This window comes from Platalea leucorodia, assembly GCF_965183815.1.
Source record: "Platalea leucorodia genome assembly, chromosome: 24".
In the NCBI taxonomy this organism is placed as follows: domain Eukaryota; kingdom Metazoa; phylum Chordata; class Aves; order Pelecaniformes; family Threskiornithidae; genus Platalea; species Platalea leucorodia.
Genome location: NC_138846.1, coordinates 1233908 through 1260498, shown reverse-complemented (window position 1 = coordinate 1260498; position 26591 = coordinate 1233908). Strand labels below are relative to the sequence as shown.

The 26591-nt window shown below is 65.4% G+C and overlaps 1 protein-coding gene across 2 annotated transcripts; it reads left to right on the top strand.

Annotated features, from left to right (window-relative positions):
• Positions 1-983: 983 nt before the first annotated feature.
• Positions 984-26591, top strand: ARHGEF11 (Rho guanine nucleotide exchange factor 11). 2 transcript variants are annotated; one of them, XM_082332819.1, is made up of 41 exons: positions 984-1105; positions 9175-9266; positions 9740-9838; positions 11179-11228; positions 11328-11385; positions 11971-12149; positions 12278-12349; positions 12575-12694; positions 12940-12994; positions 13076-13152; positions 13633-13770; positions 13952-14026; positions 14325-14426; positions 14896-14994; positions 15585-15627; positions 16064-16160; positions 16243-16365; positions 16675-16698; positions 17143-17287; positions 17543-17639; positions 18173-18202; positions 18732-18858; positions 18998-19177; positions 19596-19643; positions 20152-20339; positions 20447-20593; positions 21085-21164; positions 21353-21478; positions 21573-21690; positions 22048-22226; positions 22307-22382; positions 22609-22776; positions 22913-23000; positions 23116-23217; positions 23483-23565; positions 23662-23898; positions 24012-24281; positions 24826-24918; positions 25333-25547; positions 25669-25858; positions 25936-26591. In XM_082332819.1, exons 1-41 carry the CDS (start codon positions 1074-1076, stop codon positions 25983-25985), a joined length of 4572 nt encoding a protein of 1523 aa, XP_082188945.1. In that variant the 5' UTR covers positions 984-1073; the 3' UTR covers positions 25986-26591. The 2 variants fall into 2 exon arrangements, with proteins under 2 accessions (XP_082188945.1, XP_082188944.1); XM_082332818.1 differs by having other exon boundaries at positions 18729-18858.

Below are 26591 nucleotides of genomic sequence, written 5' to 3'. Positions count from 1 at the left end.
CCACATCTCTGCTGTCCCTGTGGGTCCCCCTCATCCATGCTGTCCCTATAGGTCCCCCACACCTGAATGTCCCCGTGGGTCCCCCCATCCACGCCGTCCTGGGGTCCCCCACGCCCGGGGTCTCCCCGCGGGTCCCCCCCATCCACGCCGTCCCTGTGGCCCCCCACGCCCGGGGTCTCCCCGTGGGTCCCCCCCATCCACGCCGTCCCCCACGCCCGGGGTCTCCCCGTGGGTCCCCCTCATCCACGCCGTCCCCGGGGTCCCCCACGCCCCGGTCTCCCCATGGGTCCCCCTCATCCACGCCGTCCCCGGGGTCCCCCACGCCCGGGGTCTCCCCGTGGGTCCCCCCATCCACGCCGTCCTGGGGTCCCCCACGCCCGCGGTCTCCCCGTGGGTCCCCCCATCCACGCCGTCCCCCACGCCCGGGGTCTCCCCGTGGGTCCCCCCCATCCACGCCGTCCCCGGGGTCCCCCACGCCCCGGTCTCCCCATGGGTCCCCCTCATCCACGCCGTCCCCGGGGTCCCCCACGCCCGGGGTCTCCCCGTGGGTCCCCCCCATCCACGCCGTCCCCGGGGTCCCCCACGCCCCGGTCTCCCCGTGGGTCCCCCCCATCCACGCCGTCCCCGGGGTCCCCCACGCCCCGGTCTCCCCGTGGGTCCCCCTCATCCACGCCGTCCCCGTGGGTGCCCCCCCGCCCCGCCGGGTGTCCCCGCGGGTCGTGTGTCCCCCCCCCCCCCCGCCTCCACCGCCCTCCTCCCCCGCCGGCGCTGCCCCCTCGGCGGCGGCGGGGGCCGGGCGAGCCCGGGGATTGGGAGCGGGCGTAGGCCTCTCCCTCGGCCCGGCCCCCAGCGCCGCCGGGCGGGTCGGGGGGGGGGGGGGCCGCGCCGCCGCCGCCGCGCCGAGCCGGAGCCGGAGCCGGGCCGGGATCGCCACCGGAGCCGAGGGCGGGTCGGGCCCCGCCGCCGCCGCCGAGGCCGCCGAGGCCGCCGCCGGGCTCCCGGGGATGGTGGCGGCCGGAGCGGGGCGGCGGCTCCCCGCGCCCTGACCGCCGAGGGGCCGCGGACGAGGCACCATGAGCGTGCGGCCTCCGCAGGCCCTCGACAGGTAGGGTGCGGGGCCGGGAGGGCCGGGGGCCGCCGCTCACCGCCGCCTCTGGGCGGCTGTCAGCCGGGGGAGCGGGGCCCGGGGCGGCGGGGAGACCCCCCTCCCCCTCCATCCCCGGCAGCCATAGGGTAAAAGCAGCGTTTTGGGGTGAAACTCTGTGTTTTGGGGAGGGCAGGCTGTGGCCTCTCCGGCTGCAGGGGCGGGGGTGTCTCAGCCCTCCCCGACCCCCCCATCCCGTCCCTCCGTCCCGTCCCGCCGCGATGCTCGGACCAGGCTTATGGTGTCCCCCCCAAAAACCCACCCCAGACCCACCCCGCGTCCCACCGGTGGGAAGATGCGGCCGAAATTAGAAAATGGGGGAAACACCCAGGTTCACCGTTAAATATCTTCTCCCCGGGTGCAGCGTTTTGCCCCAAATAGCCTCAGTTTTAACGTTAATTTCTTCAGCTGGGTTTTTGGGGTGGACGGGGCGTCTTCTCCTCGCCAGGGCTCAGTTCCTGGCAGGTAATTAAGCTAATTAAACCCCAGCGGGATGCGTTCGTCTTCTGCCCCGGGAACGGGGAGCAAGCGACGGGTGAGGGTCCCGCGTGTCCCCCCGCCGTCTCCGGACATCGCGGTCCCAGGTCGGCATCGCTGCCGGCATCTTCCCCGCTCCGTGCACGGGAAGATGGAGGTCCGTGCACGTTTGGGAGCTGGAAACGGGCACCTCGCTCCTCGGCGGCCGGCTTGGCATCCGCGCCCTGGGATCCAAGCAAATCGGCATGGCAGAGGGATGCGAGCTGGGGGAATCAGCCCCAGAAAAGCCTCGTTTACTTTTGGGGTGACTCGAGGGATGGAGGCGGATGGCGACTGCCCTGTCTCGGGGCGAGGAGCTTCCCCATGTCCCTGGCACAGTCGGGCTCGTGGGCCAGGACCCCCGGTCCAGCCGCAGGGATGCGACAGCATCTATTCCACGCAGATCTCGCCCGTTTGTGCCGCCGGCGGGGCTTTCTGCTGAAAACAAGGTTTTCTTTTCGCTCCCCGTGCCCCAGAAGAAGCCGATTCAGGGCGTTGGGGGCGGCTGCGATGCTGCGTCCGCTGGAGGCATCCCTGGCCGACGGCGTTGAAGATGCTCAACGTGGGCTTCGGGCGCATCGGCACATGCTGCTGTGCCGAAAGGTGGTTTGGCGCGTTCGTTGGCAGGACGGGCGGCGGATTTCCACCTCCTTCGTCAACCAGCCCTCTCCCAGTTTAGGGGAAAGAGCGCGCGTGCGAGGCAGGGGCTGGGGCGGAGCACAAAAGCCCCCCGCCACGCTTTCCCTCTCCGTCACTCTTAATTAGCCAGAGAACCCGGCCTCGAGGCCAGCGAGGAGGCTCTGCCTGTTCGCAGCCAGCCCCTCCGCAGCAGAAATTAAGGAGCTGTTGAATTTCGCTCCCATCCCGGGCGGGGAAGCGGCAGGATCAGGTCCCGGCGGCGTGTCGGAGCGGGGCCGTGCCGCGTGAGCCTCGCTGCCCAACTTCCCCGCCTCGGGGAGCTGTGGGGCGTCATTACCGGGCTTAAGACTTCTCTGCTCTTTAAATAGCCGCGGTCTCCTCCGCTCTTTAAGGTCAGGCGCCTGGAGTGCCCCGGCTGAGCCGGGAGTCACTCGTTGCTGGGTGGCACGGCTCTTCGGCAGCAAAAATTACTTGAAAATGGGTCAATGTGAGGACTTTTTCCCCCAAAACACCCCAGCAGCCCCTGCCCAAGCTTTGGGGTGGGCCTAGGGCTTCTGCCCGCTGCTCTCCGCAGCCCATCGATGTCCAGGCAGCCCCCGCGGCAAGTAGGCAGGCTCCCAGGAGAGGCAGACCAGTGCAAACCAGTATAGATCTTCCTCCCCCAGTAGCAGGAGATGCAGAAGGAGCTGTGCGTCACCAGCGAGCGCCGTCCGGCTGCGGGGACGTGACTTGTCCGTGGGTTCAGTCGCCGCTCTCTAACCTCTTGTATTGCCACGGTTTTAATCGTAGAAGGAGCCCGCGGGGAGGCTGGAGGAAAGCGTTTCGAGAGCGGCCGCTCCCGAGCTGCACTGGCGGAAAGAGGCGCGATCTTCCCCGCTGCGGGGTGCGCGGCTTTTAGTTAGGAGGAAGGTTGGGGAGAAAACGTCCCTTCGGGGCAGGTTATTCCATTTCTCGCTCGCTGCTACAGATCTCGCACCCCAAAAGCGCCGTCAGCGCCGGACAAACCAGATCTGCCAGTCTGTGCTTTCCAGGAGATGAGTGGCACCGTTAATGATTACACTGCCCGGCACAAGGAGAGCTTGGGAGCGATTTGGAGCTGCTCACGGTCCTTGCCCGTCTTGCTGCGCGCTCCGGCGGCATTCCCGGAAAAGCTGGGCCTTGCGCCGCGTGTGATCCGCGTCTTCCGTGGTGGGGAATTCGGATCCGGGCTCCGCTCTCCCCGTCGGACTCCCTCCGCGCTCCCATGCTGTGGTTTTCTGGCAGGTGGGGAGGGAGAGGATGGCAAACGCTTTTTAAAACACAGTTTTGCGGGAGGAAAGGGCTTTCGGTGTGCGGGATTGCGGCTGATCTGGCCTAACTTTGCTGGTAGCGGTCGTGATACTTAACATTTATGTAGCAGAGTGCGTGCGCAAAGTGCTTTGCAAACATTATCTAATTAAGATGTAAATACTCGCTCACCCCTTCCTCGCCTCCCGCCTTGGCTCCCGCAGCCCCTCCGTGCTCTTCCCCGGCTCTTGATGGGCTCTGCCAGGCAGAGTGCTCCAATCTCCATCCCTTTTTGGGTCTAATCCTGCTCGGGAGCTCCCACGGCCGCCTCCGGGAGCGGAGCCGGGGTTGTTGAGGGTCTCCCTTCCCCAGCTGCCGGCGCCGTTTTGGGAGAGAGCGGCACGGGAGGACCCCGGCCCAGCGAGCCGGGCAGGCATCGCGGCTGCGAAACCCAACGGATTTTGCGTAACCGACTGGCTGCCCGAAATCACAGCTGTCCCCGCGCTCAGCCTCCGTTCCTCCCCGTGGGGAATAGGCATTGCAAAAATTTGCAGCACACAGACAATTAGAAATGTGGGGAATGGAGTCTGCTGCGCCATTAAACAACCAGGGCCGCTGCGCTCGTCGTGTTAATTTTTTTTTTTTCCCCCATTTAATTAAAAGTCTTAATTTAAACAAAGCTTTTGCAGAATCCCCTGTCTGCTGCAACAAAGTTGCTGGAGGAACCCAGGGATTTAAATTCAGTTTGCTGTGGCGTGGACGCGGGACTTTGCATCTGATTTGCAAAACGAAATTTGCTACCAGCCGCCTCCTGAGGGCTGAGGCTTTGCTTTTCTCCCTTGGAAAAAAAGAAAATAAGCAGAGAGAGAGAGAGAGAGAAGGAAAAAGCTTTGCTGCATAAACCCCAGATGGATCCGGGATGACTCCAGCCTCGTGGATTTGCGGGCGGACGGGCAGCAGCTGCAGGGTGGCTTGGCAGTCGCACATAGCCTGCGTGCCACGGGGACGCGCCGGATCTCGGCCGGCCACCGCGGTGCCGGCGACGCTGCCCCGGCCCTGCCGAACCCCTGGGGTTGGCAGGGCGCTGGCGTTCCCGGCTCTGCTGCCGGGAAGAAAAAGCTGGGTCGCAGCCTGCAAACGCGCCGGGGTCGGCACGGCGGGGATGGAGGCACCGGGCTCTGGATTCGACACCGGCCAGAAGTCCCCGGAGGGCTGCTCTCGTCCCGCTCGTCAGGCGGGCTCTGACGTGCTTTGCCGGCTGGGAGTCGGAAACCTGTTGTGCGCTCTCGTGTGGGAAAAGATGAGAAGCAAACCAGATCTCCTCGGGGACGGGGGGTGTCAGCGCAAGCTGCGTCTGCAGGCGGCCAAAAATGTCGAGAAATGACTTTTTCCCCCCCCCCCTCTCTTTCATTTGCTAGCAACACCCTAGCAAGGTTTAAATCTGCCTCGCCGTGCAAACTTAGAGGCAGACGCATAATTACAAGCTTCCCCGATGCGTCATCGTGCAGCAGTCGACGGGTCGGCCGCCGAGCAGGAGCAGCGGGCAGCTTTGCACCTCAACCCCTCCGTCCCCTGCAGCCGGCCCCGGCGAGAAGCAGGCAGCGTTCCCAGGGGACACGCAGCCCGCTCCCGGAGGGAATGCGGACACGCAGCCCGCTCCCGGAGGGATGCGGAGGGACGTCCCCGGGAGATGCGCATCCTCGGCACGCATCCTCGGCACGGCCGGCTTTCCGCTGCGAGGCTGGAGCCGCTCCAGCGAGAGGAGCGTCGGGGCTGGACGCAGCCAGGCCAACGCGTTTTCCCTCTGCCGTGCCGTGGGGAGGGGGAAGGGGAGGAAGCTGAATCTTTTTTTTTTTTTTTAGCTGAAATTCCTTCCTTCCTGTCCCCAGAATACCAGTATGTGAAACCGTCTGCGGGGCTGTGGCCCGGGAGAGCGGCCAGCGGCAGGGTTTGGCACGGGAGATGTCGGGTAATCCTGGTGCTACCAGCAGTGCAGACCGTATCGTCAGGCTGCGGTGGAAGCAATGACTCAATTGCAAGAGGCATCCCACCAAGACACTGATTTCCCTTTTCAAGTTGTTTTTCTGTTGGTTTTTTTTTTTTCTTTTTCTTTTTTTTCCATATATATTTCTGGTTTTTTGCAACTTCTGCTGCTGCCGGGCCAGCGCTGGCACCACCTGCCTCCCCGCTCACCTCAAAAGGCAGCGGCTTTGCCGGCGCGGGCTCCGGCTGTTGGCAAAACGTTTTCTCTTCCCCGGAGCTGGGATCGCAGGGAGCGGCCGTTTGGAGACCTGGGAGGGAAAAAAATTAAAGCTCCCAGTCTCGGCGAGAGCATTTTGCAAAGCTGGAGGCTGACCCGCTTTGAGGATTTGATCCTGTTCCTCTCTTAATCTTTTAATTGTGGCGTTTGCTCTGCATGGGCTCCCGAGGTGGCAGCGCCTGTGCTGTGCTTTGCTCTTCAGCGTGCGGGATGATTTTATTTTCCTCTTTGGTCGTCTTTTTTTTTTTTTCCCCTTGGCCGTGCCCAGCTCCGCCTGGCTGGGTGCCTCTCGCCGGGGTGCGCGGCGTGCCCTGCCCTCGCTCCCCGCCGTGCTGCCCGCTTCCATCCTGCCTCCATTACAGGCAGCCCGGGCAGAGCATCTTCCTCCCGTCGTGTGTTCGTGACAAGCAAATAGCCGTCATTTAACTGAAAGTAGCCAAAATCGGGGAAAATAACCTCAGAGCAGAAACCTCTGAGGGCAGCGCATAGGATGGGGCTGCAGGTGCCGGTTTGGAGACTGGCACCAGCGCTGGGACTGGGAGAGTCAAGGGCGGTTGCAGGATTCGGGCATCGCGCACGGGCTCTGGAGTTACAGTTTTTTGGAAAACCGGAGGCCTGGTCTTTCAGGGCAGCGAAAGGAGCTTCCCTGGCTGGAAACAGGCGCCGGGGTCAGGCCTCCGTCGAGCTGGCAGCGTTTGGTTTAAAATGGCATGTTTTGGCTCTCTGTAAGTCAATTAGGAAGGAGCTTATGCAAAGCCGAATTAAACTACTCTCTTAGACGGCAATAAGCCAGCGCTGGCCCAGCTCCTTTGAGCAGGATGGAAACGGGCTCCTGCCACGGGCGCGGGGTTGGCATCTCCCTGTGTGTGACTGGTGTCCGACCGGTGGCTCCTGGCCAGGCTGGGGGCTCAACAACGCGTGGTCCTGGCACCGTCGGGCACCGGGCAGCTTCGCCTAACGAAGAGGCTTAACGACTGCCCCGCTGTGCAGCAGCGCCTTAAGTCCTGGCATCCGGGGCGATGCGGAAAGAGGAGCCGATCCTTCCTTGGCCTGGATAAGCAGCGGGTCTGACCTGCCCCAGCGCCCTCCGCCTGGCTGCCGCGTAATCCCGCGGGGTTAATCCTGCACCTTCGACCGACAACGGTGCCGGTCCCCATCCTGGATTGCCTCTGAAATGGAGGGGACCGGTCCCATTCCTGCCCCCAGCTCCTGGGGAAGCTGGTGGGGATGCTTCGGCCGTGTTCCCCCTTCCGCAGTCCCCATCCCAGGCTGCAGCCACGCCCGGGCTCCTTCGTGCCGAAATCCTGGTTTATCCCCAACTTCAGCAAGCGAGGGTTGTAATCGAGTAAATTAGAGGCTGTGGCATAACGGTTGTGCAGGTCGGGTCTCGATTAAGATTGTGCAGGCAACCTTAAATGAGGCGTTTCCTAATATTCATCTCCTGGAGCGGGGAAGGAGCCGGGGAGCTGTTGTGCCTCGGGAACTGGCTATGGCGGCGGGGCCGTTGGGTTTACGCCGCTGCGGGCTCCGACTTTGCCTCCCTGTGGGGTGGTTTTGGGGGGAGACCCTCCTGCTCAGCCCTGCCACGAAGGGCTGAGAGTCTCGCCCGGCTTCGTGGTCCTGCAGTGAAACCGGGCTGGGTTCGCTGCGGACGTTATTTTAGGCAGGTGGGGGCTTGCCAGGGGGGATGCTGGCCCAGGAGACACCCCCGTGCTTCCCCCCGCCTGCCTCCAGGCAGCCCCCCTGCCCGAGGGACGATGCCGGGGGCGAGGCCTCCCCCTCCCCATCAGCCAGAGGAAGGCGCGAAACCTTCGCAGGATTTGCAGCGGCGAAGGCGAATCCCGCCCCGAGCCTGGCGAGCGCTGCGACGCCGTGCCGGGCGCAGGGAGGTGTTTCTGGGTCCCGCCACCCTTCCCGAGGGGTGTAAGTGCGCTGTCGCTCTGCCGTGCGTCACACCTCTGCCTCTTGATTTGTTTGTCTCCTCTTTCCCCCCCTCCCCGCACCGGCTGTCCTCCGGGTGTCCCTTGTGCCACCTCTCACCGCCACCACCCCTGTCTCTGTCCCCGGCAGCCGACCGGGCAGCAAGAGCCAGCCCCACCTGCCCAGGTAAGCGGGGTCAGGGACGGGGCTGCTTGTGCTCTCATCCTGCACCCTCGCTTCATCGCAGCCTTCGGGGTGTAAGGCAGAGACCGGCTGCTCTTCCCGCCGGGAGCACCTTCCTTTTCCCGCTCTTCCCATTGCTTTCCGACCCCTCCGGCCCTGCCCTGACGGGGGAGAGCTGTGGCTGGTTTGGTTGGGAGGAGGAGAGACAGGACAGCGGAGCCGGGCTTTCCTCCCTGGGATGGCGTGGGATCATGGAGGGGCACAGGGAAAGGGAGGCAGCGCTCCAGGGCCCTCGTTTTGTGGATGGAGCTGGATTTGGAGGCAGAGTCAGGCCCCCGAGGAGGGGTAAAGGCTGGGGGCTGGCACGTTCTTCCCTCTGGCCGCAGCTCATGGGTCTCCTGCCCACACACCAAGCCGGCTGGCACCATCTTGTTCAAGCAGTGTTTGCAGGGATGGCTGCCCAGCCTTGACTTCTGCAGACCCCCGTTAGCTGGAGAATAAACTCCGGGGCTGAAAAGGGCCGTGCAGACGAGCCCCCCCTTCCTATCGCGGTCCTTCCAGCACGGCAGCGAGGGGACGTGCTCTGCCCCTTGGGTGCACAGAAAGCCCCAGCCCACGCGCCCGTCCAGCGTCCAAAGCCTTGCTGCAGGACTCGCGAGGCTCAGCGAGAAGGCAGGACTGTAAAGTACCTGTCCGTTGTCTGTCTGTCTTTCTCTCACCCATCCTTCGCTGCTTCACGTCTCTCCTTCCATCAGCCCCATCGCAGCCTGGTAGAGACCTGCCACTGAGCTCCGTCCTGTCTGCGCTGCATGACGCTTCTCTCCCCTCGCCTGCCGCCTTCGCTGCTCTCCCCGAGCCCCGCTCACCCCGGGCAGCCCCCGCCGCTCCTCCCTGCCGGCGAACGCGAGATCTTGGGGTCCTGACCCCAAGCGGGGCCTCTTCTGGGGCTCCCCCCGGAGCCCTGTGGTGGTGAAGGGAGAGGAGCCTTTCCCAAGCTGGTTTGGGGACGGGCAACTGGAGGGACCGGCAGCACTCACCTGTGCTGGCTGCCGTTGCCTTCCAGCTCCGTGCATTTGTTTTTCCGGAGCCCAAGAAGGAGCCGTGGCTGGAGGATGGCTCTGTCCAGCCGTCCCTGGTGCCAGCCGTGGCCGGAGGATGGCTCTGTCCAGCCGTCCCTGGTGCCAGCCGTGGCCGGAGGATGGCTCCGTCCAGCCGTCCCCTTCCCTGACCTCCTCCTCCTCCGCAGGTTAAGCAGCCTGTCTTCCCTGGGTGATTCATCTTCAGAGCGGAGGTCTCCCGGGCACCGCCGCCAGCCCTCCGACTCCTCCGAAACCACAGGTAGGTTTTCCTTCCCCTTCCTCTGCTTCTCTTGCGCTTGAGGACTGCACTTAGTGCCCTGTCCTTGCAGTGCCCTTGGGGACAGGGCTCCTGTGCCCCTTCGCAGCACCCAAAGTCACCCGGCCGAGGCTGCACGTGCCTGGGGAGAGCAGGACCCTTCCTCGGCTGCCGGCGAAGCAGCCCAGCGGGGCCAGGGATGATGCTCCAGCTGCCCACAGCCGGGAGCTCTTCCCACCCTGCCCGTGCCCCCCGGGGCACCCTGTTTTCAGGAGAAGGGGTCCAAGCAGGGACATCGCGCCAGGGGTTCGTAGGGTGAGGAGGAATCAGCTGTGCCCTTGGGGTCTGGCAGCAGGGACCGGGAGAGCCGACAGGAGCCGCAGACCCTGAAACCGAGAGCGGCGGGGGGTCCCCACAAGCCAACCTCGTGCCCCAGGTTTGGAGTCTCACTGGTTGTCCCTCCTCTCCCTCCCCAGGTCTGGTCCAGCGCTGCGTCGTCATCCAGAAGGACCAGCATGGCTTCGGCTTCACCGTCAGCGGGGACCGCGTCGTCCTGGTGCAGTCGGTGCGGCCAGGTGAGAGGGGCCGGCGCTGGCAGCAGGCAGGGCGAGGGCAGGGCGGGCAGGCGATGCCTTGGGGCTCCCCTCACCCCCTCAAAGCCACATCCCTTGGGAGAAAACATGGGAGAAAGGGGTTTTCCTTCCTAAGCGTTGCCGGCTTGGGGTCTCGCTACGGCATCAGCCAGGATGGGCAGGACACGATTGCTGGGGGGGGAAGGAAGGCAGTTTTGGGGGGAGCGTTTTGGGGAAGCTCCCCAAACCCACCGTGCTCTCCCCGCTCCTCGTACAACCCGGGGAGCTGCCGACGGCGGGTGGGTGGGGAATTCCCTTTTGTAGCCCTGGGTAAACACAGCTTCAGCAGCTCGCTGCTCTTGGCGCTGTGCTGCAGGAGACGCTGCCGGTTTTGCTGTATAATGACTTTGCGGGGTGGCAGGGCTTGGAGCAGCAATTTAAATAGACAATGAGCTGCTTATTTTACAGCGGATGTTCCCACCTCCTCCCCCTTCCCCCCCTCTAGCCCGAAAGCCAGGAAAAATGAGAATATAGGAAAGGGAAAACGCTGCGAGTTTCAAGGGCAGGTTAGCGCCGGAGTGCCTCTCTCCTGCAACTGGAGCCATGTGGGGAGCCCCCGCATCGGCCCCCTCACCCCGGGGCTGCCTGGGGGGACGGGGATGAGGTCCTCAGGTGCAGGACAGCCCGGAGTCCCGTCCCCCCTCTCCCCACTCACTTCATTTGCCAATAACGAGACCGTTAAAGCCCAAAGAATCCGAACAATCCGACGTACTTTCCACTCTCGGAGCTCGCTGCCGTGTCTCAGGCCCTTGGCTTGGAGTTGAACCTAATGGAAACATTTTCCTCTTGGTTTTGGCTTTAAGAAAAGTGAATTTTTCATGTATTCCAACCTCGGCAGCTTTGTTAAAGAGCAGGCAGGGGGAGAGGAGGCAGAGCAGCGCTGTTCTTCCTGGGCCCCGCTCCTGCCTTTGGATCCAGGCACGTGGTGGCTCTCTAGATGTGTCGGAGCCAACCTGGATGGTGGGAAACAGGTTGGGGCCCCCTCTTCCATCCCGAGACGGATGGAAAAGGCTGGGGTCTGGCTGGGTGAGCAGAGGAGGGCTTGTCAGGATGAGCTGTGAGCTGAATGCCTGCTGGGTGTTGTGCGTAAAGCACCCAAGGCTTGGTCACCAGCCTTGTCCCGTGGGGAATACGTGCCTGGTGGTCCCCGTGTCCCGCCCCGGCAGGACGATAGCTGCACAGACTGTGCCAGGACGAGCTGGGACCGGCGGGAGGGGAGCCCCTGGCTCCATCTGCGGCCCCTCCGGCCCTCCTGACGCCTGTCTCTCCTCCCTGTGTCGCAGGAGGGGCAGCCATGAGAGCTGGGGTGCAGGAGGGGGACCGGATCGTCAAGGTGAGCATCCCCGGCCGTTGTCCCCGCCGCTTCTCCGCGCAGGGCCGCGCGCCCCGCTCCCCCCCGCCAGCCTGTCTGACCCCCTCTCTCCTCTCCCAGGTGAACGGCACGATGGTGACCAACAGCTCTCACCTCGAAGTGGTGAAGTTAATCAAGTGTGAGTATGGCAGCGGCTCCTTCTCACCCCGGGGGACCCGCGGTCCCGGTCCCCGCCGGCTGGCTGCTCTGCACGGCCACCTCGCTCCATCGTGCCCGGGCTGCTGGGGATGCAACGGGAGGAGGCAGCGCGGGTGCGCAGGAGCGCGGGCGTGCAGGAGCACGTTGCCATTGGGCTATTAGGGAGATGGGTGGCAGCCAGCCCCTACCTCTTGCACCCCCAGGGTGACGGTTTGCCCTGTAGCAGGGTCTGAAAAAGACAAATCGGTGTTTATAACCTCAGTCACGAGCCTTGCAACATGGAGAGGGGCGCCTCATTCCTCCCCAGCCTGGGAGGCCACAGGATCCCACCCAAGGGCAGGTCTTGATTCTTGGGAAAAGATGGGAAAACCTGTCTCGGTGCTTCCAGTGCGTGTTTGCAGGGCAGGCCAGGGTAGCTCCTGCCACGGCAGAGGTGGCCTCGCTGCTTACAGGGACAGGGCCGTGCCCACCCCGGTGCCGTGGGGCCCATCGGATCTTTTAGGTTGAGAGAGTGAATAATGGAAGTCTTTCTCACCCTCCCTTTCCCACTCCCAATTTTTTCCAGCCGGTGCCTACGTCGCTCTGACCCTCCTGGGCTCTCCCCCTCCTTCGGTGGGGCTCTCCAGTTCTCAGCAAGACGTGAGCGCGGCGGGGGCTCCCCGCATCACCCTCGCCTGTCCCCCACCGCCTCCTCCACCGCCGCTCCCTCCGCCGCAGCGCATCACCGACCCCAAGCCCCTGCAGGTAGCAAACCGCGCGGCTTTCCCACCCAGCCGTCCACGCTGCCGCGCTGCTCTGTCCCCCCACCGCCCGGCACGGCGGGCGGGAGGAAGGCAAAGCTCAGCCCTCTTTGCATCCATCCGAAATTGCAGGACCCTGAAGTCCAGAAGCACGCGACGCAGATTCTCCGGAACATGCTGCGGCAGGAGGAGGCAGAGTTGCAGGTACGCCGGTGGCGCGGCTCTTTTCTTCTGTGGAGCCGCGGCAGAGCAGCCCTCGGTGCTGCCCCGGTGCTGCCCCGGCTTCCCGGCCCTTGCAACACCCAGTGACCTGCGCACGCTTCAGCCCATCGTCCCACCGACCTGCTCAGCCCCGATTCCTCGGGGCCGGTGGGATGGGGCTTATGGGGTCGGGGCCGGTGTGAGCGTCCCTCTCATCTCTCCGCTCAGCGCTTCTACGAGGCATACAGCCGAAACCCTGCCACCGCGGTGGAGGAGCAGATCGAGGGAGCGCGCCGGCGGGTCAGCCAGCTGCAGCTCAAAATCCTCCAGGAGACTGGTGGCTCCATGGTACGTGAAATTAGTGGGGTTACCCCTGGTTCAGGGGTCCTGCCATCCTCCCGGCTCCCTCCGAGCCTGGCTGGAGCCTGGGGAGACCCTCCCGAGGCAGCGGGCACAGCGGTGGAGGCATCCCTGGTTTCCAAAACCTGCTGCAGTGGGAGCTGCTGCAGCTGGCCGGTCCCTGGCCCCGCGTCCCGGTGTCCCCACGTACCGGGGAACATCCCACCGGTCCAACACAGCTCCTCGTGTTGCAGGATTCGGGGCGGCTGTGCGGCGACACCGGCTCGGGCGGTTTCAGAGTGACGGAAGGTGAGTTGTGCTGGCGGCTTGGACCGTCCCCACGTCCCCATCTCCTGACCACAGGGGTCAGATTCTCTCCTCTGCTCCCAGGACGCCTCTCCCTGGACTCGCAGGATGGCGACAGCGGGTTGGAGTCCGGGACGGAGCGGTTCCCCTCCGTCAGCGAGGTGAGAGCCGGGTCACTGCGGCCGTGGGGAGCCCACCCCAACTTCTCCTGGGCCCTGGGAGCGGGGAGGAAAGCCCAGGTGGATGAGTCTGTGCCTCCTTAGGAGTCGAGGACCGGCCGTTGCAATCGCAATTATTTGTTTGCCATCTGAAGAAGCCGAATTTCTTGTAATGTGGTCTTGACTCTGAATTTCTTGGGCTTGTAATGCTTAGCCTGGCATGACTGCCCCAAAATGAAGGGTACCCCCAGGTTTCTGGCTTGTGGTCCTAATTTTAAAGTTTTTCTCTTGGCCCTGGAGGGGTTTTGTGGTTTCCAAGTTCCCTGGGCCCGTCTCCCTTATGGTCTCTGACCTGGAAACTGCTGTCGAGATGGCCCTGAGTGCCTCTGCCGGCTGGGGGAGCGGCGGCGGCAGCCCCCGGCGTGGAGCCTGCCCGTCCCCGTGCCCCGCGTCCCCTGACGCCTGCGCTGCCGTCCCGAGCAGATCTCCCTGAACCGCAACTCCGTCCTCTCCGACCACGGCCTGGACAGCCCGCGAACGTCCCCGATCATCACCGCCCGCCTCTTCCAGCACCACCGCCGGCAGGGCTCCGACACCCCCTTCGCCCCCTCTGCCGAGCAGGTGGGCTGGGGCCGGGTGGGGGGTCCCGCTGCACGGCCAGGGCGGCGGATGGGTGCTCGACCCCATCAGACGTGGTCCAGGCCTCCCTCGGGAGCTGGCGGGGTGGGTGCTGCAGGGAGGGCGAAGGTGTCACCCCAAAGCCGGGTGCCTGGCTCCTAACTCTGTCCCCTCTCCCTGGCAGGGCTTGGACCGGACAGGACAACACCTCATCATCGGGCCGGAGGAGGATTACGACCCAGGATATTTCAATAACGAGGTAACGGTGTCCAAAGGGTTCTTGGCTTTTGTCCCGTCTCCTTAGGGGACAGGGCTGTCCCCCTCCCACGCGGGTCCCTTTGCGGGCCCCCGTGCCCTGGTGGCATTTAGAAATCCTCCCAGGGGACACCCAGGGACGGGCTGGTCCGGGGGAGGCGAGTGCCCGGCTGGGGCGAGGAAAGGGGTGTGGGAGCTGGGGATTTACCCCGGTGCTGAGCTGTGGGACGGGCCCGAACCGGAGGAGTGAATTCCTTTCCTTCCTAACTGGCTCTTTCTCCTGTGGTCCCTTCTCTGCGCAGTGCGACTCCCTCTTCCAGGACCTGGGCAAGCTGAAATCCCGGCCGGCGCATCTGGGGGTCTTCTTGCGTTACATCTTCTCCCAGGCAGATCCCAGCCCCCTGGTAAGGGACCCGCCGGCGTCACCGGCGCAGGCACCAAGCGGGGCCGGGGTGGGATGCAGACAGGGCGGCCTCTTTGGCACCGTCCCCTCCTCCGGGCGAGCGCAGGGTGCTGCTGGTTTGCTGAGCCCATCCGCAAAGCTCTGTGCTGTCCTTCTGCCAGAGGCGAAGGCGGCTGCCTGAGGCGAAGGCAGCTGCCTGCACCCGCCTGGTCTCCGGCTGCCTGCTGCAGGCAGCTGCCAGCCAGGGGTTCCCAGAGCTGCCTGTGCACATGAGAGGGAAACACAGGGTAGGGTTACACTTCCTCCCCTTCCTCCAGGCGTGGCACGGTGGGGTGCTGCCCTCCCCAGACCCCAGCGATCGTTTCCTGTTTCATGGCCGTACGGGCGCCGCTTTACCGACTCCTTTCACCTCCCTGCTTCTAAACCTTCCTCCTCCTTCACCGCCCACCTCCGCTCTCCCCTCCTTGCAGCTCTTCTACTTATGCACGGACGTTTGCCAGCAGACGCCCGCCAAGGATTCCCGGGTCTTGGGGAAGGACATCTGGAACATCTTCTTGGACAGGAACGCGGTAAGGGCAGGACTCGGCCGTGAGCCTGCAGAGGAGTCCTTGTCCCTGCAGGGGATCAGCTGGAAAGCCAGCGTTGGGTGTCGCATCCCTTGCGGGGGGATGGTTTTTTAATGGTGTTTTTGCCACTGACATTGCTTTGTTGCTGCTGGTTCCTCTTCATCGGTACAAGCAGTTGCATAAGGCGTGTACCCACCCGTTGCACAACTGCAGCTTCCCCGGTGCCTGAAAGCTCAGCGCAGGCGGGAGAGCAGGGTCCTGGCAGCGAGGACGGGGCTCCAGGCGCTCCCGTTCGTGCTGCTGGGGCCCAGTGCCCGCTCGGAGGGAGCGGGGTCCCACTGTGCTGCTCCGGAGGGGGCTGGGTGTCGGGGGCTGGGATGAGGGCTGGGCGCTTGGTGTGCGAGATCCCCAGCTCTCGCTTCTCCGGCTGCAGAAGCTGCCACGGGGCGATGGCGCGGGAGCACAGGGCACCCTCTTTGCGCTGGCTTGAGCGTGGCTCTGGCGTCTGCGCCGCATCCCCAGCTCCTTCCAGCCCTGCATGGGGAAAATGAACTGGTGCTGAGCCGTTCTTCTGTTCTGCCTTCCCTCCCCAGCCTCTGCGAGTGAAGGTGTCTGAGCAGCTCCTGGTTGAGATCGGTGAGTGCGGGGCTCCCGGGTTGTGTGCCGCGGCCCAGGGCCTGCCGCAGCACCCGCAGTCGGCACGGCCGGCGTCACCAGCGCCTTCGCCCTGAATAAGGGCTGTTATTAGGATGCCAAATCAGGATCCCAAAGGATTTCTGCAGGGCCTGTTGCCCTCTTAGAGAGGATGTGCTGCGGTTTGGGACTGGGGCTCCTCAGCTCTTCCCCAGCTCCGTCCTGGTGGTCCCAGGGGTCTTGTTATGGGCAAGTGTCTCAGCCTGGGTGTGCAAAATGGGAGACAGGTTGTCCCAGCCTGGAAACCACCTAGCAAGGGGGCTGCGCTCTGGCAGGGGGAGGCCAGCAGAGAGGCTCTGAGGATGCCAGAAGATCCCTTTGGCCCTTCCCTGCGTGCTGAGCGTGGTTGGTGACACTGACTCTCCTCTCCCGTCCCCAGAGACTCGCTTGCGGAATGGGGACGATGTTCGAGCCGCCCTCTTTGAAGCTCAGGAGATGGTGATGCCCGAGATACAGGAGCAGATCCAGGACTACAGGTAACGTAGAGCCCGCAGAGCTCGATGGGCTCCTGCCCGTGCGGGTGACCGGGCTCCTGGCCCTGACCCTTGTCCTCCGCAGAACAAAGCGCACCATGGGCCTGGGGAGTCTGTACGGGGAGAACGACCTCCTGGACCTGGACGGGGATCCCCAGAAGGAGCGGCAAGTGGCCGAGAAGCAGCTGGCCCAGTTGGGCGACATACTGTGAGTGCCGGGCTGCCACGGAGGCTCCCTGCCCTGCATGTGGGGGAGCGCCTCTCTGCCTGGATTCGGGGCGAGGACGTGGGGAAGGGGATCGGACACAGGCTTAGCTCTGCTCCTTGATCCTGCTTGAGCCACACGTTTGCCGTTGGAGGTGGGAAGGAGAGTTTGGAGCAGGCGGTGGGTGCGGTGAGGGGCAGGGGGCACGGCGGGATGGGGGGCTCGGTGCTGCGAGCGCCCTGCTTGCAGGGGGCTGAGTAGAGGAGCCTGTTCCAAACAAGTTCTTTTATCCCTCCCTGTCTCTTTCTCCAGGTCAAAATATGAAGAGGACAGGAGGTGAGTGGCCCTGGGGCACAGGGGAAGCGCGTCCAGGTGCGACTGCCTTACAGTTGTTAGCTGAGGAGGCAAAAGGAGAGGAGTCGCAGGAGCGTCCCCTTCCCGTGCTGGCCTCTGGCACCCTCTCCCCGTGCCAGCCGTGTCCCCGTGGGCTCTCAGGCCGGCCCTGGGGAAGGGTGAACACTTACCTCGGGGTCCTGGTGCGCTGGGTGCGGCCCGCTGCCAGCCCCTGCCGCCCCAGCTCGCCCTCCTGAACTACTTCTTGCCTTTCCTCACTTCTACCTTGCCTGCGTCCCCGCCTGGGCATCCTCTCCTGCCTGGGAAGGGACGGACCCTCTCCCCCCAGAGCCCCACGGGTGTCCCGGCCTCCCCCGTCGTCTCCCCTTGCCTGCGGTGCCCTGTCCTGGTGTCGGATCTCCAGCCTCACGCTCTCCTCTCTTCCAGCTCCCCCATGGCCTTTGCCCTCAGCACGTATATGAACCACACAGGCATCCGCAGCCGGGAGCCCCGGGTGGCCGGCACCAGCGAGAAGGCCCAGTCCCTCCCGGACAGGGACAAGTGGCTGCCCTTCTTCCCCAAGACCAAGAAGGTGGGTGGCTTGCTGGCAGCCGCTCCTCTGCCTCGGGGCCAGGCTCTTGCTGCTGGATCTTTCGAGGCAACGCAGGGAGGGCTTCTCCAGAGATCCCCATCTCTCCCCGTGCCTTGGAGAGCCACTTAGCGTCGGGATCCTGGCGCCATCCCTTCCCCGACGGCTCGTGCCGCAGCATTCAGCCGGCGCGGTGAAGGTTGGGGTCCGCGCGGCGACGTGTGTTTTTATCAGCGCTCCTCTCGGGTGTCCCAACAGAGCAGCAGCACGAAGAAGGACAAGGATGCCATGGAAGACAAGAAGCGCAACCCCATCCTCAAATACATTGGGAAGCCCAAAATCTCCTCCCAGAGCAGTGAGTATCGGGACCTTCTGGGGTGCTGTACCCACCAGCCTCCCTGCTGCCTGGAGGAGATCCACAGCCGTCTGCGTGCCCGGGGCCGTTGGGTGGCTTTGGCACCCGTGGGACTGCCGTTCACCCGGTAGCAGGCACTTCGCATCCGCCACCCTCCGCTCTCCTCCGGCCGCTCGTTGGAAACCTCCTGTCTCAACCATCCGTGCTCCCGCGTGGCGTTGAGGGGAGAGGGAAGGGAGCAGAGCCGAGCTCTCCCCGCAGATTTATCTTGCGTATCCCGTCCTGCAGGCTTGCAGGCTGCCCGCTGTGTCGTAAAAGTGCTACAGCTCCTGGCAGGGCTGAGGTGGTGGAGAGCAAGTGTGTACGTGTGCGTGTGTGTGCACACGTGTGTGCACACGTGCGTGTGCCCGTGTTCCTCTTCCTCCCCTTCTGCTTTCAGTTCTCATGCCGTTAGCTCACGCATTCCCTCTTTGCCTCCTTCGTTGCTGAAATGCAGGATTGATTTGACATCTCATTTTTGTTTTTCCTTTCAGCATTTCATGTCCCTTTGTCCCCCGTTGAAGGTAAAAGGCCTCTCTTTCTGTTTGCCATTCACTTCATGCGCTTAGTTTTATTTTGTCCCCCCGAGGTACCCCAGCGTTGTTGCACCGGGTGTCGGGGTGGGCTCGGATGGGTGCCGTGGGGGCCGGGAGGAGGGCTGCCCGTGGCAGCCGGCTGTTCCCATCCCGCGCTCGGGCATCCCGGGTGCCCACTCGGCACATCTCCCCGAGGAGGCTGGCAGCCGGCCTCGGGGAAGCCCCTCGGGTGAGCGGTCATGGTGCGGCCTTCGCCTCCGCAGCCCGAGCTTCGCCGGGCAGACGGCCGAGGCCGCGGTGCCACGGGGTGGGCAGCAGCACCAGCATCTCCCGCCTGGCCGCGCACAGCCCGCTCTCACCGGGGTTGCTTCCTTGCTTTCGCCTCCGCAGCCCGAGCTTCGCCGGGCAGACGGCCGAGGCCGCGGTGCCGCGGGGTGGGCAGCGGCACCAGCATCTCCCGCCCGGCCACGCACAGCCCGCTCTCACCGGGGTTGCTTCCTTGCTTTCGCCCCAGCAGTCAAACCCGGCAATGTGAGGAACATCATCCAGCACTTTGAGAACAACCAGCATTACGAGAGCCAGGAGCCCGGCACCCAGCGTCTCTCCACCGGCAGCTTCCCCGAGGACCTGCTGGAGTCGGACGGGTAGGGCAGGGGGACGCGTGGGGGGCAGCCCCTGCTCTCGGGGGTCCCACGGCCGTTTTTGGTGGGTTTGCCTGCGCAGGGACGTCCCTGCCTGTCCCACCAGGCTCAGCTTGTTCTCGGCTTTGTCTCCCTGCTCCAGTTCCCGTGCCGAGGTCAAGCTGGGCCGCTCGGAAAGCTTGAAAGGCCGGGAGGAGATGAAGAAATCCCGGAAAGCGGAAAACGTGCCTCGGTCCCGTAGCGATGTGGACATGGATGCCGCAGCCGAGGCCACAAGGCTTCACCAGTCGGCATCGTCTTCCGCTTCCAGCCTGTCCACAAGGTGGGAGACGCCGTCCCAGCCCCGGCAGGGAGGACCTGGGTTCCCCTGGGCTTGTTTGGCTTCAGAGGGGAGCTGGGACGGCCGGGGGTCTGAAAGCTGAACCCCTTGGGCTGAGACGCTGCCTCTTGGGAAAGCTTTTGCCTGTGGGTGAAGGCCAAGCAGCAGCCGCACAGCGCAGGGTGGTCCCAGCCCCGCTGCCTGCAGAGCCTCCTGGCCGACATTTGCCGGGGAAAAAACCGAGAGAATTGGGCTTTAATTCCCATTTGTGCCCCAAAGCCCTCTCGCAGCCGGTAGCCCCGGACCCACGTCCGGAGGGGCTTATGGAAACACTGCTGGGTGCTGTCCCACGGGGTGCAGCGATGGGAGGAGAGGGGCCAGGATGTCAGGACATGAGGGTGACTCTCCCATTCCTCCCCAGGTCGCTGGAAAATCCCACCCCCCCGTACACGCCGAAGATGGGACGCAGGTGAGTGGCCCAGCCTCGGTCTCTGCCATCTCTACCGCACCGCCTCGAGCCGGCCGGGGTCCCTGGGGCCAGTCTTCCTTCAGAGCAGGACGGTCACTGTAGGGGTGTGCCGGGGCTGTGCCCCCGTTTTGGGGGTAGAGGGGCTCCATCTCTGCCTTCCTAGCTTTTCCCTCCCCGTAAGCAAGCCATGACAGAGCACAAGGGAGGTGATGCCCAGCGCTGCCCCGGGAGGGAGTCCCCCGTTAGTTCTCCATCCTCCTGGGGCGAGGGGGCACCTCTGTTCCCTTGTGTCTCACGCAGGAGCTTAAAGGACCTATATAGATGTCTGCTGGGGGACCTAGTCTTTTAGCTCAAGAGTCAGAGGCTTGTACTTCTTGTGCTGAAGGCCCCGGGTTCAAGCCGAAATAGGGCCCAGGTAGATATTGGCTGTACTGGGAGCTCTGCGGGGTGGGCTGGCTGGATGCGGGTGGCTGCAGAGTACTCCCACCGCCGCCTTTCACCCTCCCAGGAGCATCGAGTCGCCCAGCCTGGGTTTCGGCGTGGACTCCTTCCTGCCTCATCTGCTGGAGGACGAGCAGGGCCAGCTCTCCGACCTGGAGCCCGAGCTGGACTCCCAGAACTGGCAGCACACGGTCAGCCGGGAGCTGGTGGCCAACCTGCCGCAGAAGGAGATCGACCGGCAAGAGGTGATCAACGGTAAGGAGCACGGGGCATCCCAGGGACGCGAGGGACCCCCCCGGCAGCGCGCCCCAGCACCGCAGGGCTTCCCTGGGCGCTTCTCCACCCCCGTGCCTTTCGCACAGAGCTCTTTGCCACCGAAGGGTCTCACCTCCGCATCCTCCGAGTCCTCGACCTCCTCTTCTACCAGCGGATGAAGAAGGAGAGCCTGCTGTCCCGGGAAGAGCTGGCGCTCCTCTTCCCCAACCTCCCTGACCTGATAGAAATCCACAGTAAGCCTCTTCACGCTCGGATCCTGCCCTCCCCTGGAAATACCCCCCTGCAGTGGGAGCAGAGGGTGGCCCACGTGGCCCGCGCCTGCCCGGTGCTCCTGCGTGCTCACCCACCATTCAGACCAGCCCTGCTGGTGGCATCGTACCGTCTTGTTGCTCCGTCCTTTCCTTTCCCTCTCCTGGGAGCGATCCAGAGCCTGTTTTTTCTGGGCTCTGCCAATGCCCGTGTCTGGGACGCCTGGTCTGTACCCAGCCCTTGGCGTAGCACGGTTTCAGGACACGCTTTCGGTGCCACGCTCGACACGCTGCGTCCGTGATGGCAGCAATCGAAGCCCGGTCGGCTCTCAGCCCCTCCTGCCTGCACCCGTGCCGGAGAGCCGGCAGGGACCCTCCGGGGCAGGCAGCTCAGCGGGTGCGGGCAGGGACGAGCGGTGGGTGGCCCCGGCGCCCCGTTCACGTGAGTCCTGTCTGTCTCTCGCATCCTCGTTTAGATTCTCTCTCCGAATCCATGAAGAAGCTCCGGGAAGAAGGACCAATCATCAAAGAAATTGGGGATCTCATGCTGTCTCGGGTAAGGGGTGGTGGGGACATCTTCTTGTCCTCCAGCGTGGAGGGGCTGACGTCTCTAAGGGGAGGTGGAGGTGACCCCGCTGTCCTCTGGCCGTGGCTGCGCTCGGAGCGGACGAGCTCGGGGAGACGCAGGGCTCAGGGCCGAGGCTGGGGGGTGCCTGAGCCCAGTTCTCCCCTGCACCCCCCCAGTTCGACGGCCTGGCCAAAGAGGAAATCCAGCAGGTCGCTGCTGACTTCTGCTCTTACCAATCCATCGCCCTAGAGCTGATCAAAACCAAGCAGCGCAAGGAGACCCGTTTCCAGATCTTCATGCAGGTTTGTCCCTCTCCGGGGCCGTTCCTCGCCCTGGTCCTCCCCTGGCTTCCCCTGATCCCACCTCGGGGCTTTCATCCTCTTCCCTCTGCCCTAGGAAGCAGAAAGCAATCCGCAGTGCCGGCGCCTGCAGCTCAAGGACTTGATCATCTCCGAAATGCAGCGCCTGACCAAGTACCCGCTGCTGCTGGAGAACATCATCAAGCACACCGAGGGTAGGGGCTGGGGGGGCAGCGGGGGCTCGTCCCCAGCCTCGCTCGGCTGCGTGCTCCCGTCTCCAGCACGTCCTTCGGCTGGCAGGAGGCGATCGCTTTCTGCCGTAGGGCTCCTGCCGCTCTGTTGCCATCCAGAGCAAAATCCCAGGGCGGTGGGGAGGACGTGCTGCCTTTCCCGCAGAAAGAGCCGGGCCAGGAGGGTCCTGGGGGTGGGAAAATCTCCCTCGTGTCAGCAGGGAGCTCTGGGCCACGGCGTTTCGTGCCCAGGATGCGGCCGGGAGCCTGTCCGAGCGGGACAGGGACAGCCCCGTCTCCCCTGGGTGCTGCTGACCCGCTCTCACCTCTCTGCCATCCCAGCGGGCACCTCGGAGCACGACAAGCTGTGCCGAGCCCGGGACCAGTGCCGGGACATCCTCAAGTACGTGAACGAGGCAGTGAAGCGAGCGGAGAACCGGCACCGGCTGGAGGGCTACCAGAAACGGCTGGATGCCACCTCGCTGGAGAGGACCAGCAACCCGCTGGCTGCCGAGTTCAAGGTAGCTGCAGCTCCTGGGGGGCTGGCGGGGGGCTGCCTGGCCCCAGCCCACGCTCACCCACCGCCCTCGCCTTCCCGCAGAGCCTGGACCTCACCTCCCGGCGCATGATCCACGAAGGGCCACTCACCTGGCGCATCAGCAAGGACAAGACTGTGGGTACGGGACTGGGAGCGCTGGGAGGCCCCCCCCTGCATCCCCAGCATCCCCCAGGATGGGGGCGTTTTACCTCCAGCCCCAGCAGCGTTACAGGGACCCCCTTAGCCCCCGCTTTGCCGCATCTGCCGGGCCATCGTCCCTCCTGGCTGCAAGGAGGGAGCTTCCACCTGGCTTGTGAGCGCATCCCTGGCTGAGCCTCCGCTCTCTGGCTCTTCTCCCCCCCCAGACCTGCATGTGCTGCTCCTCGAGGACCTCTTGGTGCTGCTGCAGAAGCAGGACGAGAAACTGGTGCTTAAGTGCCACAGCAAGACGGCGCTGGGCTCTTCGGACAACAAGCAGACCTTCAGCCCCGTCCTCAAGCTCAACTCGGTGCTTATCCGCTCCGTGGCCACAGGTAGGGAGAAAGGCTGGCAGCGAGGACGGCCCGTCCTCGGCCACGTCCCACTGCAGTGACAGCCGTGCCAGTGGGTTGGGTTAAAGCCCTCGCCGTGCTCTGACCTTCCTCGTCGCTCTTGGTCACCCCCCTGCAGATAAACGAGCCCTCTTCATCATCTGCACGTCGGAGTTGGGACCCCAGATCTATGAGCTGGTGGCGTTGACCTCCTCCGAGAAGAACACGTAAGGCTCGGCGGGACGGGTCCCGGCTGCGCCGGGCAGCGCCTGCCCGGGGCGGGGGCTTCTCTGGGGGGCAGCAGCCCCCCCAGGAGCTGACGAGGGGCTCTGGGCCGGGCAGGTGGATGGAGCTGCTGGAGGAGGCGGTGCAGAGTGCCACGAGGAACGCCACCTTCCCCCCCAAGCGCCGGACGCCGGAGCCCAGCCGCGCAGCACCCTCCGGGTGAGCAGCCCGGCCCTGGCTGGGAGCCAGGGCCTTAGCCCAGTCCCGTGCTGGTGGGCGCTGGGGGCTGAGGCCAGCAGGCTGCTGGGTCTCTCCGGAGGGTGGTTGGGATGGGGACAGGGGTCCTCCCTGGTCGCTGGGGACCTGGGGGTGGCTGCCAGGGCTCCTGGCAGCTTGGGTGGGGGCTTCGGCAGCGTCTGCCCCGGGGTCGGTGCTGCCCCCGAGCCCCTGGCTCTTGCCTAACGCCCCTTCTCCGTCCTCGCAGCCTGGCGTTACAGGACCCCGACGTCTCCCCCATCCTCTCCCGAGGCGCCAGCTCCGGGGCAGAGGCAGAGGATTGCTCCTCGGGTGAGCTCCCCCAGCCCTGCCTGCTGCTCGCTGCCTGCACCCTGCCCGTCTTCGAGGCACGGGCCGTGGGTCTGAGCTCTCCCCTTCTCCCCGCAGCGGACGACAATCCCACCGTGCTCCTGGGCAGGGAGCAACCCCCGGCGCTGCTGGAGGAGCCGGTGAGCAGCGAGGTGGAGGAAGGGGAGGAAGAGCTGCCCGTAGCCCCCCTGCCCACGGGGGCTGGCGTGGAGGCGGCTGCCACCCTCCCGGCCGAGCGGCCGGGGCCCCCCACGCGTCTGCCGCTGCCGGGGCCCGTCGGCGCGGAGGGGCTGGCCGAGGCGGCGCTGGAGGATGGTGAGTGGCGCGGGGGGCTCCGGCGGGGAGGCCCCCCCAGGGTGCCAGCCTCTCCCTGAGGGAGCCAAAGCCCAAAACCGCCTCTTCCCCCCCCTCCCCACGCTCCATCCCAGTGGAGAACCTACGGCTCCTGATCCTACGGAGGCTCCTGCCCTGCCGGGATGCGGAGCCCGAGGACGACCTGACGCCCACGCCGTCGGTCATCGGGGGAGCCGGCCAGGCCTGGGACTCGGTGCTCTCCAGCCAGGATTCGGCCTCCCAGGAGGTGCTGGCAGAGCCCCCGAGCGCCGCCGGGGACACGAAGCTTCGCTCGGGCCGGGAGGAGACAGACGAGCCGGGTCCGGCTGCCGAGGAGCCGAGCGGCTACAAAGTCGTCCGAAAAGGTAGAGGGGCGGCAGCGAGGGTCCTCGGCCGGGCAGGGTGGGGGGCAGGTGCTGGGGACCCCCCCCTCCTCTTTCTGACCGGCCCTACGCTGGGATTTGGGGTCTCCCTCCCCGCTTGCCTGCCTGAGCTTGGCTGGATCAGAGCTGGGGGCTTGCACAGAGGGGCGAGGGGTGCTGGTGGTGGGTGCTAATGGGTGCCGGTATTGGGGTGCTGGTGATGGGTGCTGGTGGATGCCGGTATTGAGGTGCTGGTGGTGGGTGCCAATGGGTGCCGGTATTGGGGTGCTGGTGATGGGTGCTGGTGGATGCCGGTATTGAGGTGCTGGTGGTGGGTGCTGGTGGATGCTGGTATTGGGGTGCTGGTGGCGGGATGCTGTTGGGTGCTGATTTTGGGGTGCTGGTGGTGGGTGCTGGTGGATGCTGGTATTGGGGTGCTGGTGGCGGGATGCTGGCAGGTGCCGGTGATGGGTGCTGGTGATGCGGTGCCGGTGGCGGGTCCTGCTCACCCCTTCCCTCCCCCCCCCTCTCTTTTTGGGGTGCACAGCCCAGGCGGAGGGTGCTAAGGAGGCCACGCCCTCGCCAGGCAGCAGCCAATCAGAAACTGAGGTGCAGGAAGGAGGCGGAGCTAATGTAGATGGTAAAGAGACCCCCCCATCCCCTCCCCAGAGCTGGCAGAGTGCCCCCGTGTCCCCACGTCCCCAGGAGGGCCACGTTCCCGGTTCCCCACGACGGGGAGGCCCTGGTCTCCCTGGAGGGGAGCCGTGTCCTCTGAGGGGACGCGTGTCGCTGGCCGGGGGGGGGACAGCATCACTTGGGAGGACATATCCCTGGCGGGGGGGACGCCGTGTCCCTGAGGACTGTCCCCATGGCCGAGGACACCCAGTGCCACTGACGCCATGACCCAGAGCGAGCTGGAAACGGGTCTGTGGCCGGATCCTGCCACGAAGGGGCACAACCCGCAGGACCTCGGGCACCAAAACCCCCCCGGGGGGCCACCATCACCCACCCGAGCAGGTCCCTGCCACGCTAACGCCGCTCATCCCTTCTTAAGGCAACTACTTCTACGTCAGCATGCCCACGGGACACCCCCAGCCCGCGGCCCCGGACCCCGCGCCGCCCCCCAGCCCCCCGCGGGGCTCCCCGCAGGAGGCACCCACCCGTCCCAGCCCCGCCGAGGGCTCCCCGGACCCCCCAGCTCCCCTCCGCGACGTCGACCTCATCTTTCGCACCATCGAGCAGCTGACGCTGAAGCTCAACAGGCTGAAAGTGAGCCCCCCAAACTGGGGAAAGCTGGGGGGGCTTGGAGGGGCGGGGGGCACATCGGTCTCGACCCCAAACCCGCGCCCACCCCTCTGACCGGGCACCCTTTCTCCCCGGCACCCTCCAGGCTGTCGAAACAGCCCACCGGGAGCTGCTGCGGTCCCTGGGGCGCAGCTCCTCGACCGACGCCACCCCCCTGGGGGACTCGGCCCCGGAGATGGACGGGTGGTCCCGACAGCGGCCCCCCAGCCCCGACGGTGACAGCCCCCTGTCCCGCGCCCTCCGGAGCCTGCAGGGCCCTGCCGCCAACGCCCCGGGTAAGACCCTCCGCCGCGCGGTGCTCGCTCACCCCTCACCCCCCCCGTCCCCCTCACCGTCTCCCCGTCTCTTCCAGGCTCCAGAGCCCCCCTGGCCGAGGACCCCGCTGGCGACCCCGGCCTTTAGCCGCAGTGGGGAGGGGGGGGTCTCCCCCCAGGAGTCGCTCAAAGCCGGGGCGCTGCCCGCCAGCCCCCTGTGCCCCCCACCCCGTGCCGGCAGCCGTGGGAGCCTCCCCCAGCCCCCAGGCTGCCGGGGGCTTCGGCTGGAAGGAGGGAGCGCGATCCGGCGGGGCCGGCAGCCGGGCCCCCCCTCACCCCCTCGCATGGCAGCCCCGGCTCGGCCCCCCCGCGTCCCCCCGGCCGTGAGAGCTGGATCTAGTCTGTATAAATGCACTTTGTTCTGTTCCTCTCCGTGCTGCGGCCCCCTCCCCGCTCCCCGCTGCCTATAAATATGTACGTACGTGCACCCCCTCCTGTAAATAACCACCGCCGGCCCCCCCCAGCCTGCCCGGCCCGCGGCCGGGGGACAGCGGGGACGCCCCGAGCACCGGGCTCTCCTCCCCGGCTACCGCCGGTGACAATCGGTGACCCGAGGGGACGGCCGGGGAGCCGGGGCGACGGCCGGGGCGCACCTCCGCTCCCCCCCATCCCTTCTCCCCCTCCCAGGTGTCGCGGCGAGGCCAGCGCTGGGGTGTCTGATATATATATTATATATAATAGAGCCAAGACTGAC

Coding starts and splice junctions, on each gene's coding strand:
- ARHGEF11 (XM_082332818.1), top strand. CDS start 1,074: ATGAGCGTGCGGCCTCCGCAGGCCCTCGACAG. Junction 13,771..13,951: donor TCGCCCCCTCTGCCGAGCAG/GTGGGCTGGGGC, acceptor TCTCCCTGGCAG/GGCTTGGACCGGACAGGACA. Junction 16,161..16,242: donor GAGCAGATCCAGGACTACAG/GTAACGTAGAGC, acceptor TGTCCTCCGCAG/AACAAAGCGCACCATGGGCC.